Raw genomic sequence first — 13,956 nt, 5'->3', positions numbered from 1 at the left:
CTTTTGGAGCATTGGTCCATCTGTTGGAATGATAATGATTGAGATAAAGCTGTTTTCTTGTAATATTATTTCTAGTCATCTTATATTATATTACAGTGGCATCACCAGCTCCCAAGAGCCATCCAATGAAAGGAGAAAAACTGGGCAAATGAGGGTGGATGGATTGGGGGTGGGGGTTGTGGGGTAGTTCTGAATAATCACACAAAAGCAAGATGGCTCACAAGAATCCTTTGGTATTGGTGTTGTTACAGTTGAAAACTTTATGAGAATTGTCTTTGATAAAGTATGCTAAAAACTGAATATAGGATAAGAGTATTAGATAGCATTATTTAATACGGTGGGTGGACCTTTGAACTGCTTCTTACAACTTATTATTAATTTATTATCCTCAAAGACCAAATAAATGGGGTAACAATAGATGATTGAGTGTATCAGAAACTATAAAGAATGAAAGAATTTTTCTATGAAAAAAAATAGATGATTTAAGTATGAAAGAATCACTTCATGAAATGTTCTGCAGCAGTGGGCTTTGACCATTTCAGCTGGAAAGAGTGCAAGGTTTCAAGAACCAGAAGACATCCAAAGCTCTAGCAGCAGCTTCTTTTTCAGCAACAATAGCACCACCTCTCTGTCCTTGTTGATTATTACTCATCATCTTCCCTTGATCTTCCTTTCTCTTCTCTTCATTGCTGCTCTGTTCCAGTTCTTGAAGGATACCCCTTGTCTCCTAATGTCAGATTCAGTGTTATTAGTCCATAGATAATTAGATCAACAGTTAAAAAGCATTAAAAATGGAGCAGATTGAAGATTTATTGGAGGGCAACTGGTGCTTTTTGTTCTATGGGGTTTTATTACTTTTTTTCATTTTGCAATTCTACCAAAGAGCCCAAGATCAAAACCGTCAATCGAGCTTCTTCAAAACCTTTGAATGACTCGTTAAGTTTTTATCTTATCCTATTTTGTTCAACTTTAGCAGCATCCTGATAAACAATCAAAATGCTGCTGATTCTTGCCAAAGATCATCTCCTATATCATGTTTTAAGGATGAGTTGGTTGTAGTTGCCGAGGGTCTACCGGAAACAGCCTCTCTACCTTGGTAAGGTATGCGTACACATTAACCTCCCGACCCCACTTGTGGGATTACACTGAGTTTGTTGTTGTTGGTTATAGCTCTTGGGTCGAATTCAATCCCAAAAACTAGTTGATGAGGTGAGGATTGTCCAAGATCACATATATAAGGAGACAACATCTCATTTCCTCCACCAACTTGGGGAGCACTTAGCAGCAACTAGAAAATAAGGTTTCCCTTTGTTTTGGATGAAAAAGCCGAAAAGGGGATGTTGTACTTCATAGCAGCATAGCAAAGAGGGTACTATAATCAAGTTTTTGTGAGACTGAACAAGTATATCACTATGCACAAGGCGAGGAGATCACAGAGTATTCAACTGTAAATTGCAATCTAGGGACGAAAAGGTTCATACATACCAGAGGTCTATACTTTGCCTTAGATGGAGTGGCCTTTGTAGTTCCACGGCTGGCTGAGAAACACTGAGGAGTAGGAGGATTCGTGCGGATCTGGGACAAGATATCTTCATCTTTGCGCTTTATGTTCTTCACATCCACAAGTATTGGTGTGTTTTCTGCATTATCATTTCTCCTGTGTGGAAGATAGTTCACCAAAAGTAATACTCAGTACACCCTCTAATAATGTATTTTTTTGGTCAAGTGTTACATTTGGGTAACTTCCAGAAAACATAACCATTATTAGTATAACGGTCACATAGGGGGATGCAATCTATGTGCTATACATTCTGACTGAACCAATATTTTTGACACGAGATATAGAATGTGATAAACCACTCAATTTCAATAAATATTAAATTTAGGATCCATAATTTTAAAAGTACAATGAGTTCAGTGGCTAAGAACTCTCAAGGTTGAACCGATCAAGTTTAAATTCTTATTTGCCTCTGAATGGTCACCCCATTATATTTTAGGATTAGCACGAGCATGGTGTCGACCTGATCGAAATATTATAAACAATGAGATCTTCCGTGTGAACTGTAGTTTGATTATGATATTCTCAAAACAATGTTCCTTTACAAGTTACATCTTAAAAAAATGGTTGACTAAATAAACTTTGAAATTATCTACAAAACATGTAAATGTTTGTGTGTGAGGATGCAGATGGCAAGAAATATGTGAAACTTACAGTAGTTTCCTTCTCTGTTTCTCCTTAATGTTGCTTTTTGACACTGTTTCATTAGTCTCTTTAGTCATCTCAAGCAATGGCTTCCTTTCCCTTTGCTCATCATCAACAATACAATCTTTTGCCTTTTGTTTATTCCCCATTAGTGGACTTGTTTCCAAGTTCTCATTTGCACCATTCTCTTTCTCTTTAGTTCTGATGGTTACTAGTTTCTTCAGCTCATTGCAGAAGTCAGTCACCTTATTCAACAAATCACCACCAGCAAAAAGATTCCTAGCTGAAAGAGTACTTCTCAACTTTGGCATCTGTTGTTCTTTTTGCAAGGAGATATTATCATCAACCGGCTTCTTCTCCGCGCTTGACTTGATTGCTTGTTTCATCAATTTAGTCCTGAACCGCGGAGGGGTTGCAAAATTGGGATTCTGATTCTCACTATCTTCCACAATCTTATCATATTTCAAGTCCTTGTTCAATGACACTGATGGTTGAATTTGCCCTCTCTTTTTTAATGTTGCATCTCTGAAATTGAAAAACACCATTCAGTTCACAATCTTGTCCAAATAAAATTCAGTAGAATCCATTGCATAAATATCAGTTACCTCCTATTTCGTTCCCCGAGAGGTATATCTGATACACTAGCTGATCTTTGAAGCTGTAAATTACAACAAAGTTAGCAAAACTTGAATAAGAAATGAAAGGTTATAGAACGAGTTCATTCCATTATTTGTTTGAAAAGTCAGGAAATCAGTTAACTAGCAAAAATCAAAGAGAGAAAATAGGAAATTTAAAAGGACAAATGAAGATTGACTAGAAATTTTCTTGAAAATTGCATAACACTGAATTCACTTCTCCTTTCCCCACAAGAAAAATGAAGAGCAAATCCTGAATCTTGCAGTGAATGGTGAAATTAACCATTACCCACAAGAACTCATTTACTAATATTCGAAACACTCAAATTACAATACCTTTTTCCACATTTTATCAACAGACATATGGGAATTAATAAATCAAGACACCAAATTTTGAACCAAAAATAGGAAAAGAAACACAAACCTTAGAAGAGCAAGAAGGGGTAGTTGCTTTATAGAAATCTTCCACTGTCTTTGGATGATTACAATCTGCTCCAAAACAAGAAAAGGGGCAATAAAAAGACTCGAAATTTAGTCAAATCTATAGTAAAAAAAGAAAGAAAACAAACACATTTGTTATTTGTATTAAGTTACCAGGTTTGCAGAACCAAGCATCATCATCAACAGGAGCATCAGGAGCAAGAAAATCAACCCATTGAGGGGCGTTAAAATGCTCCAAAAGATCATCTTTAACAAATCTTGAATCAATCGTTTTCCAATCAATTATGGCTATCTCCATAATGGGTTACACCTAAAAAAAATGAGTAGAGTTTAAGACTGTTTCTACAAAACTCAGATATAAAGTAAGAATTCAGAAGATTTTTTAAGTGAATGAATTCACAGGTGAAATGCAACGTTTCTTTGTTGTGGAAGGAGCTGACACTAAAGACCGTTGGGATTTAAGGCTTTCGGAGGGTTTTATTAATTATTTATTTAATTTCCTTTTTGACCGTTAGGGATTTTTCTCATTTATTTTCTTTTTGCTGATTTTTAATCCTATTGGGAATTATGTGCAGATCTAATTTCGGATCCAAGGCATTTATCATTTACCGTGTATGCTTTGGTCATGTTGTACCACATGCTGAAGTATTGGTACTTTTTCCTATCCGGTCGAGAATTGCTTTGACACGGCTAGCTTAATATTTTTTTTTTTTTTTTTATAAAAATTCTGACCGATTTGATTTATTTCTTCTACCCCCCTTTTTTTGTAGCTTGAAGATTATTAAGGGTTTTTTGTCAAATCAAATTGTAACACTTCTTTTGCTTGCATCCATTTAGTTTAACATACTAGGTAAGCCTCCTTAATTTCAAAGAAGTCTACCTTCAAATCTTACCGTCGCCAAAAATAAAAAGTTTCCACATGTTTTTCTCATTAAAAAAAATTAGGCCTATACATGAGAAGACAAAATTTTCCATAATGGTTTAATAGAGGTGTCAATATGGGCAGGGTTAGGCTAGCCCAGCCCAAGCCACATGAGCTTTAGAAATTGACGGGTTGCGCTGGGCTAGCTCACTATTTTGATGGGCCCTATAATGGTCAGCTCACCCTAGCCTTATATGGGCTACGGATCCCCAAGAGCCGGCCCATCATTCTTATAAATATAATTTTATATTTTTCTTTAAGTTCTAACCTAAAAAAAGATAAATATTTAAAACTTAAAAGATCTTATTGAATTTTTTTTACAAAACTTAATAACTTTTTATACTGTTCGAATATATCACAATAAACACTAAAAAAGTAAAAGACAAGACTATATTTCATTCACTAAAAGTCACAACTCAAAATAAACTATTCAAGAGAACGTCCATGACGCTTATGTGATATCCAACACATCATCTTCATCAAACACATTTGAATCCGTTTGTGAGAAGGTTGTCTTAACATCTTCACTTTCATCTACATCTACAATTCGTATGCAATATTAATTAGTTAAATATTAAGAAAAATTAAAAAATTTAAACTAATAAACGTTTTAATACTTCGATCTTTTAATATGATGAACTTAATAAACTTTAAGCTTGAGATACTCTTCTTGTTATTTTTTGTGTCATGTACTTTTTATATTTTATATACTTTAAATATGTATTTTTATTAGGCCCATGGGCCGGCCCAGCCCGGCCTTAGTCAAGCTTCACGGGCCACGGGCTTAAAAGCCTCGTTTTTAAATGGCCTCCAAAAATTCTTGCGCTTCCATCTAAATCACGGGTTGGGCTCTATGGTTTAAGTTAATTTTTGTGTTACAAAATTATATCTCGTATATAACTTAATTTTTGTGTGAAAAAATTAAGAGAATATAAAATAGTTTTGTTACACATTAAAGATTCACACCTATAATATTGTTAGACAAAGTATAGGTGTCATATTTAAACCAAAAACAGTCTCCTTGATTCCCTCTCTGCCTATCATCTCCACTTTTAACTCCACTGTTAGAGGCAATACAAGACTCTCTCCACTCTGAATCTCCTTCTCCTTCTCACTTAAAAGCAACCAAATTGCCTAAAACTTATGCTCATTTTTCAGGTACAAAACTTTCTTGATTTTCTCTTGGAAAAAGAACCAAAAAAAACGCATACATTCTTCAAAGAGTGAAGGTAATTCTTTTGTTTTCTCTTTAGATGATTGCTTCTATTATGTGATATTATCATCATCATTTGGAGTAAGTTTTGGATCTAATTTACATTGTCATACTTGTTTTCTAAAATTGAAACGTCTACTTTGACTTGATATTTTCACGTTTGGCTGAATTTTTAGCATTTGAACTTAACAATTTTTATTTTTATTCTTATTTTTGTAGTATATGGCTCGTGGGGAAAAAAAAATATAAGCTAGATTACTGTTCTCTAGGAAATGTATATATATAAACCAACTATTATGACCGCGATAATGGAACTCTGGCGATTTTTTCTCCTTTTGAATGATTAAATTGATGTAGTATTTTGCTTTAGTATCCATTTTAAAATTTTAATATGGAAGCTACTCGTTAAGTTTATTTTCTGTAGCAATATGAGGTAACAAAGGTAGTATATGCATATATCTAAGGATTTGACCAAAGTTGTGATTGAATATTGATCTGTAAACTTAAGATGTTTGTGTATTTATCGAGTTCCTTCTTCTATTTTACTGTTTTGTTGGAATTGGTTTGCGGTCCTTTAATTGTTAGACTAAAATAGAACTGAAATTTTTCTTACCACGTTCCCATTCTCACACTGATTTTGTTGCTATAATAAGGTTTGAATATAAGGCTTAATGATAATTCTTGGTCATATGCAATGATCCATATTTTCTTATTTTGGTTCGATACTAATATATTTTTTGAATTAAATGGAGAAATATGGCTGGTGAAGATTTGTATAACCGGCCCCAATTTGTGGGACTAACACATAGTAATAGTTGTTGTAAAATTAATTTTTCATTTTTCTCAGTTGTGAAAAAGGGGAATGGATAGTTGTTGTTGTGGACCATCAAACATATTAGTCTTTGTATCAGTAATAACTACCAATTTTATTCTGGAAAGGATTAATGTTGGAATTTTAGTCAATGATTTATGTCTAGAAGTGGAACATATATATACATAGATATCTTAGTTGTTTTAAGGAAGAGGTCTGTTTCTTGCAATTTCACTATGTTTGTATTGCTTCCTGCAGCCAAAATGTGCTTGCACTTTAATAGTTTATCATCTTAGCTTCTTATTTATTTAGCTCATGTCAAATTCATCATTTTCATCTTTTTTGTTCTTTAAGAGACAGCGATGACGATTGATCAGCCACAATACTACCCCTCTGTTGCTCATAAGGTATCTGGCAACTTCCTGGTTAGATCTACCCAAAATCGGGATCTTCTGGCATATCAAAGGCAATATAAATATGGAAATCAGACGAGACCTTTGTTGCATCAATGTGAAGGAAAATATGACATGTCCATGGTTTCGTCCTACTCATCGCCAGTTTTTGTTCAAGCTCCTTCAGAGAAAGGTTTTTCCAGCTTTGCAGTTGATTTTCTTATGGGTGGTGTCTCAGCAGCAGTGTCAAAGACAGCAGCCGCTCCAATTGAGCGCGTCAAACTCCTGATCCAAAACCAGGACGAAATGATCAAGGCTGGTCGGTTGTCAAAACCATACAGTGGCATAACTGAATGTTTTAGCCGAACAATGAAAGAAGAAGGGATTATGTCATTGTGGAGAGGCAATACAGCCAACGTTATTCGTTATTTCCCAACTCAGGCTCGTTCTTTTTCTCAGACAAACTTGGTTATTTAAGTTATTTCCTTCCTTCTCGTGATATATTTTTTTCTCTTTTTGTGCAGGCCTTGAATTTTGCATTTAAAGATTACTTCAAGAGGCTTTTTAACTTCAAAAAGGAAAGAGACGGTTACTGGAAATGGTTCGCTGGCAACCTTGCATCAGGAGGTGCAGCTGGTGCATCTTCCCTTTTCTTTGTGTATTCCCTTGACTATGCCCGAACAAGGCTTGCAAATGATGCTAAGGCTGCAAAAGGTGGAGGGGAGCGACAGTTCAATGGCCTTGTTGATGTCTACAAGAAGACATTAGCATCTGATGGAGTTGCTGGACTTTACCGTGGATTCAATATCTCATGTGTTGGGATCATTGTGTACCGTGGTCTCTACTTTGGTTTGTATGATTCTTTGAAACCAGTTGTCCTCACTGGAGGCCTACAGGTAATGTTGCCTATAACTCTAGTGATCGCGTTCAGTATTAAAGAAGCATTTGTATTAGACTTGTTTGCTGATGAAGTGTTTGTAATGTTTCATATATGTGTGTTTTTTTCTTTAATTAATTGGTTTCAGGATAGCTTCTTTGCTAGCTTTGCACTAGGGTGGTTAATTACAAATGGTGCTGGACTTGCATCCTATCCAATTGACACTGTTCGTCGGAGAATGATGATGACATCTGGTGAAGCAGTGAAATACAAAAGCTCAATGGATGCTTTTACTCAAATATTGAAGAATGAGGGTGCAAAGTCTCTCTTCAAGGGGGCTGGTGCAAACATTCTTCGTGCCATTGCTGGCGCTGGTGTCCTTTCTGGCTACGACAAACTTCAAATGCTTGTACTCGGAAAGAAGTATGGATCCGGTGGTGCTTAAGATTGATCATTCTTGTCATCCCTATTATGATTCTTAATTGGGGTTTTGAATAATTAGCTACCAAACAGAAGTATCTTGTTTACTTCAGTAGGAGAGGAGATGCGATACATTTTGTGGCAACTGTTGGTGCAGTTTCTAGTAGAGTAGAGTGCCCAATTTTGATAGACATGGCAAGGCACACTATGCATAAATGTTTTATTTCACTTTTATGAGGTAATCTCTTTGATAGATTATCCAACCAACTCAATAACGTAGTTGAATCTTCTCTATGTTCTGCTTCTTTTCTCTTTTAGTTTGGAACGGAACTGTGGGGAGAGGGGGAATGGAGTTCTAAAGGATTAAAATAAGAGTTTAAGTTATATTCACTGAGCGGTGCCAGAGCCAGAGATTTCACTAAGGGAATTCAACTTTTATAAAAATAGGCTATTCAAGCTTCTGATTCCGGTCAACGGGACTCAACCTTTGTATTTATTATGCATTTTATTATTTTAGGCTTGTAATATACATATATTACGAGTAAAGTTTTTTAGCAAAGGGTATCATATGACCCTTGCTTCAATGTGGCTCTGCCACTGTCATCGAGGACATAAATTTTTATAAAATTAGATCACTTGTTAGATAGTTACAGATAAGTTTGGGATTGTTAAACAAATAACCGGCTAGATTCAATGTTTACTTTTTCTAGCCGGTATACATAGATTATACGTTGATTATATACAGTTATACATATATTATACATATGTTAGCTATTTTTAACTTAATAGATTAGGTGAGCTACTATTTGATTAATTCGACAAGCATTAATTTTTAATCTGATATAAATGAGTTAAGTTAGTTTAATGGACTTCATTCTAGCCAAAAATATCACCCTTTCAAACTCTGAAGTTTTTTTGGGACATCCTCATGAATTATTATCTTCCCTAAGCCGAGGGTCTATCGGAAACAGCCCCCGCCTTTTAAAGATAGGGGTAAGGTCCGCGTACATATTACTGTATAAGATAAAATATGTTCATATTAAATGTTCGCATGATAAAACGACACGTGGAGCCGAAAATACAAGTCGACCGGGTCTAAAGGCAAGGATCTTGTTTGTTCCCGAAGAGAGTTGTATTCATGAAGGAGAAATAAATGCTTTGCCACCTGGTAGAATTTAATTGAGAATACATTTTCAAAAAATGGCAAAGATATACTTTGAAATCGGCGGAGACATCAATCTGAAGCAAGCCTTTGTCTTTTCCCTTCCAAAGCTGTTGGTAAGCCAAACCATGACCATCATTGAAAAACGTTTCAGTCCATAACAATCCCACAAATTGGTTACAGCAAGAAAGCTATTTGCGTCGCATTGGATAACATTTGTACAAAGTGCTCAGCCCTAAAGCAAATTATCTAGCACAATCCAGCACTTGACAAAGCATGCCGTAAATCTGATAGAGTATACGACATTCAGTGACTACCTATACACATTTTCAGTGGTCCTCATAATTGACATTTAAGAAGGGCTTGATCCTAGGACCTTGTTCCCTAGTCACCATTATAAATAAAGAACTCAACAACCATTGTAAGGGGCGAATTTTCTAACAAGCTAATGCTATACTCTGCTCAAAAGCTTAATACTATTTGATCCTCTTATTTATTAATATTGTTCCTACTACCTCTGGAAGCTCTACTCTTGGAATCGGGATTTCTGCTATTTTATCTCGATTTCATGGCTAAATCTTATATTCTTGTCTAATTTATTTACCATTTTAGGATAAAATTGATTCACTTGTCTATAAACTACGTATAAATTTAACTGTATCGTTTTATAGTTAAACAGTTTGGCGCCCACCATGGGGCTTAGACAGTTGTGTAATTGAGTTGACCCTTTCGTCTATTACTAACTCGTTTGATTATTTGTTATTAGCAAAAATCGTAAAAAAAATGGCAGAAAATGGTGTTAACATCACACACAATGTTGAGGCCCAAGGAAATCAGCCTCAACATGAAGATTCAATCAGTGATACCCGCAACGAGGGGGATAGGGCCATTCCGGTCCACGATAGGTAGTATCCGCGGCATGTTCGAGAAGCAACTCCTGATAATGCTGAAGACGAGCACGTTGTTGAAACAATAAGGATTTTGAGAGAGAAACAAAAAGCCATTATGGACCATTTTTCACGACAGGATCAGGTTATGATTGAGTTCAAGCAAGCGTTATCAGATGCTTCTAACAACACGAATGAACGAGGTCCAGTTCCTCCCGTTGCTCCCCCAAATCAAACAACGCAAAGGGTCGACAACAACACCCCGAGGGTCGAAGTCGGCTTCGATAGGGCCGGAGGGAACGGTAGCGGATCTGGTAACAACAGCGAGAGTGATCCCTTTAAAACCGAACTCATGCAGTTTATGAGGGAAAACAATTGAATGGATCAAATTCCGGGCGTACCACCAGTGTTGAAAGGACCAGACTCAAATAAATATACCCAGTTGCCCTTCAAACCAAGCGCGGTAGCAGGGTTGATCTCGAAGCGGTTCAAAATGCTAGACGTGCCGAAATATGGTGGGACTTTAGATCCTCAAGAGCATAGCACCACCTATACAATGACGATGAAGGGAAACGATTTAGCTCCGCACGAAATTGAGCTAGTCTTGCTGAAGAAATTTGTGGAGACCCTCACGAAGGGGGCCCTGACATGGTATTCACTCTTGCTCGAACACTCAATAGATTCTTTCGAGATGCTCGCAGATTCTTTCATCAAGGCCCATGCCGGGGCCAGGAAGGTACATGCCCGAAAGGCCGACATATTTAGGATTGCTCAAGGAGATTCCGAATTGCTGCGGGAGTTCGTGACCAGATTTCAAAAGGAAAGGATGTTGCTGCCGGTCGTACTAGACGAATGGGCAGCTGAAGCATTCACTAAGGGTCGGAATCCGAGAAGTTCCGACGCTTCCCAAAAATTGAAAGAAAGTCTGCTCGAGTTCTAGGAAACAACATGGGCAAATGTTCACAATAGGTACGAGTCAAAGATAAAAATTGAGGATGATAAGCTCGGTTTTCTGGCATCAACCAAGGGTCGAGACTGAGAAAAGAATTAAAAAAGGTCAAAAAACGATTTCGACACAATCGACGGTCTTCAAGGGGCCCGTTTTTGCCCTATGGAAGGGCCGAAAGACGTGGTAGAGGTTTCCGGCCGGCTGATAGATTCGCAACCAAAAGAAGAGTAGATCGCGGCAGAAATAACAGAATATTACAGGACAAGGAGATATCGACAGTTCATACTTTTATACCTATTTACCATATTATAAAATTAGTATGGGTAAAATTTTCTTATATATAAAACTATGATTTGGGTCAAATTTTATATTATATATTTATATACAACATAGTTTTTCTACCTTTTATATAGAAGAAAAGACAAATGTCTGCATTTTGGTGCAAGTTGATCGCACAAGGATTGTGATAGTATGCCGGACATTCATACTTGAATACAAACATGTCCACAATACGGCAAAGTTTACAACACTATTTTGAAGAGAAAATACATTCTTACCATGTCTTTTACTAGCAAGAAGAGCAACATCTTGCAATTGAAAAGTTTCTGGTAAGAAATTGAGTCGATCAATACTCGAATATATCTTTGCGTCTCTCTCTCTCCCTCTTATGTTACGGTAGTTCCTCTATGATCTATGAAACTTTCTGTGCATGATTGGGAAGAGGACACGGTAGGCCTTTGATAAGTGCAGATTTTGACCACTTATTAGTATCTTTTTGCTTTTGTTTTAGTCCGATAGTGTTGATTTATGTTCCCAAAATTAATGAAGGTGTGCAAATTGTAGGAATGTTAGAGATTTAGGCTCTTATGAAGAAATCTGACTCAAAAAGGAGTGTTCCGACTCACAAGACAAGAAGGGGCACATCAGATAAGAAGTGCGGTCCGCAGAAGCAAGTGTGCACCTTAAAATTCTCTCTACGGCCCAGAACCTGGTCGCACTGACAAGAATTCAAAAAGTTCAGAGATTTTGCAAAATGACCAAGGCCGAAGTCTTGCCTGACGTGCGGACCACACATGAATTGTGCGGCCGCAGAAGCTGAATTGCAGCCGCAGATCAAATTATGCGGCTGCAGAATCCATCCCCTACAGACTCAAGCAATGTGCAAACTGCACATGGAATTGTGCTGCCGTAGAACCTCCCAAGGAGCATTTTTGTCAGCGAATTTACAGCCACTATAAATAGACGAGAATCACATTTTTAGGTTAAGTTTTGAAGTTTTGTCAGTTGTAGCCGTTGTAGTTTACCATTTTGGGTAACTTGTGACCATTTTGGGACAAAAACATCATAGTTTATTATTTTAATTTTATATTATGGGTTTAATTAGTATTTCTTCTCTATTTTCTTCATTTTCTACTATGTGTAGCTAGACATTTATTAGGTTTGTGATGCAACCCTAGTGTGTAAACCTTATGGGTGTTTAATTCAATGCTTATTTATGATTAGGTATTTGTTATTTAGCCTTGTTCATGCTTTAATTTTAGAATTAATAGTTTCAAACATTAATTCATGCCTTTTTGACTTGGTCTTTACTTGAAAAAGAGGGACCTAGTCTAGGAAAACTTGGCTAATAAGAAATTGAGCTAGCTAAGGATTTGACTAGCCTAATTAAAGGGTTTGAACTAGGATAGGGAAAACCCGACTTGAGCTCATATCAACTATTTAGCTTGATATCCATTTGGTCTTGAGAAAGCCAAATTGGCAAAATCATTCTATGATCGAGAGGTATTGAGTGGACTTAATCGTCTCAATACGGTACTGAACACCAAATGAGAAATAATAATAATTACAAGTGTACTATCTCACCATACTTGTCGTGAAAAATACAACTTTTTCAACTACCATTACTTTCCAATGGGTCATTCTATAAGGAGAAAATTAACTCTCTCTATATATAAAACACACACCAGCCTTCTACTCATCATTCCACGTTTAATTTCTAACAAAATTTATTCCTAAGTGTGCACTACCAAGTAACACGGTGGTAAACCCAAAGGGTGATAACAATACAGGGCATGCTATGGTAGTTATCCCAAGAAGTGGAAGAGGCAGGAATACATTGTAACGACCCGACTGATTGTTTTGATCTCTAGCATGTCATTCGGCGATTTGAGGCCTCAAATATATTCACTTCATGTATTATGACTTATACGCATAGTCGGAATCGAATTTTGAGAGGTTCGGACTTGATTCGTGTGGAAAATTCTCAATTCAGAAGCTTTAAGTTGGATGAATTGACCAAAGTTTGACTTTTGAGTAAATGACCTCAAAATTGAGATTTGAAGTTCCAATAGGTTCGTATAATAATTTCGGACTTTGGAGAATGTCCCGGTTGAGTATCGGGTGGTCCGGGATCATTTCGGCACTTATTATGAAAATTAGCATTTTGAAGATTTTTGGATTTCCTATGTTTGGTTTGAAGTGAAATTTGTTGTTATCGATGTCTATTTGGGGTTCCGAAACTTGCAATAGGTTTGTTGCGTGATTTATGACTTGTACGTAATGTTTTTCATCATCAAGAAATGTTTATGTATGAATAAGATGCGTTCGTCAAAGTTGGAATGTTTGAGAGTTAAAAGACGGGAATTTGATCATTAATTCATATTTTTGACGTTGTTTGATGTAATTTGAGTCTTCGAGTAAGTTTGTATTATGTTTTAGGACGTGCTGGTATGTTTGGATGGGGTCCTGGAGGCCTCGGGTTTGATTTGGATTGAAAACTGATTGAAATTTGAACTTAGAGGGATGATGTTGTTACTGAAGTTTAGTGTCATCGCACCTGCGGAAAGAGTGGCCGCAGGTGCGGTCACAAAGGTACGGTGGGTCGTCGCATGTGCGAGATTTGTAGAGGAGACCTGGGAGTGCATGTGCGAGGAATATCCACACCTGCGAGGTCGCAAATGCGAAAGAGAGGTCGCAGAAGCGAATTGGCCAAGATGGCCTAGGGCTACAGAAGTGAACTTGGTCATGCAGGTGTGTGAGCGCAG

At 36.8% G+C, this 13,956-nt stretch overlaps 2 protein-coding genes and 1 long non-coding RNA gene across 4 annotated transcripts; 2 read left to right on the top strand and 1 right to left on the bottom strand.

Moving 5' to 3' along the window:
• Positions 1-361: 361 nt before the first annotated feature.
• Positions 362-3,802, bottom strand: LOC107785899 (uncharacterized). The gene is made up of 7 exons (XM_075244333.1): positions 3,680-3,802; positions 3,433-3,589; positions 3,263-3,327; positions 2,809-2,861; positions 2,213-2,728; positions 1,486-1,657; positions 362-727 (listed from the first exon to the last, which is right to left on the bottom strand). The coding sequence occupies exons 2-7, from the start codon at positions 3,575-3,577 to the stop codon at positions 539-541; spliced, it is 1,140 nt and encodes a 379-aa protein (XP_075100434.1). The 5' UTR covers positions 3,578-3,589; positions 3,680-3,802; the 3' UTR covers positions 362-538.
• LOC142176472 (uncharacterized) lies at positions 1,543-2,929 on the top strand. Its single transcript, XR_012705106.1, has 2 exons — positions 1,543-1,682; positions 2,428-2,929. It is a non-coding gene; the product is annotated as an uncharacterized LOC142176472 (long non-coding RNA).
• Positions 3,803-5,242: 1,440 nt separating the features above from the next.
• Positions 5,243-8,208, top strand: LOC107785898 (ADP,ATP carrier protein 1, mitochondrial-like). 2 transcript variants are annotated; one of them, XM_016607296.2, is made up of 4 exons: positions 5,243-5,430; positions 6,586-7,058; positions 7,142-7,513; positions 7,643-8,208. In XM_016607296.2, exons 2-4 carry the CDS (start codon positions 6,588-6,590, stop codon positions 7,937-7,939), a joined length of 1,140 nt encoding a protein of 379 aa, XP_016462782.1. In that variant the 5' UTR covers positions 5,243-5,430; positions 6,586-6,587; the 3' UTR covers positions 7,940-8,208. The 2 variants fall into 2 exon arrangements, with proteins under 2 accessions (XP_016462782.1, XP_016462780.1); XM_016607294.2 differs by having other exon boundaries at positions 5,244-5,430; positions 6,580-7,058.
• The last annotated feature ends 5,748 nt before the right edge of the window (positions 8,209-13,956 follow it).

Source organism: Nicotiana tabacum, chromosome 22, assembly GCF_000715075.1.
Source record: "Nicotiana tabacum cultivar K326 chromosome 22, ASM71507v2, whole genome shotgun sequence".
NCBI lineage: Eukaryota > Viridiplantae > Streptophyta > Magnoliopsida > Solanales > Solanaceae > Nicotiana > Nicotiana tabacum.
The sequence above is the reverse complement of the archived record's forward strand: the minus strand, read 5'-3'. Positions and strand labels throughout refer to the sequence as shown.

What these genes read in the sequence shown, in the direction of transcription:
- LOC107785899 (XM_075244333.1), bottom strand. Translation starts at nt 3,577, where the DNA reads ATGGAGATAGCCATAATTGATTGGAAAACGATTGATTCAAGATTTGTT. An exon ending in CTCGGGGAACGAAATAGGAG is followed by an intron (nt 2,729 to 2,808) that starts GTAACTGATATT and finishes TTTCAATTTCAG; the next exon opens with AGATGCAACATTAAAAAAGA. An exon ending in AGGCAAAGTATAGACCTCTG is followed by an intron (nt 728 to 1,485) that starts GTATGTATGAAC and finishes ATCTGACATTAG; the next exon opens with GAGACAAGGGGTATCCTTCA.
- LOC107785898 (XM_016607296.2), top strand. Translation starts at nt 6,588, where the DNA reads ATGACGATTGATCAGCCACAATACTACCCCTCTGTTGCTCATAAGGTA. An exon ending in TTCGTTATTTCCCAACTCAG is followed by an intron (nt 7,059 to 7,141) that starts GCTCGTTCTTTT and finishes CTTTTTGTGCAG; the next exon opens with GCCTTGAATTTTGCATTTAA. An exon ending in TCCTCACTGGAGGCCTACAG is followed by an intron (nt 7,514 to 7,642) that starts GTAATGTTGCCT and finishes AATTGGTTTCAG; the next exon opens with GATAGCTTCTTTGCTAGCTT.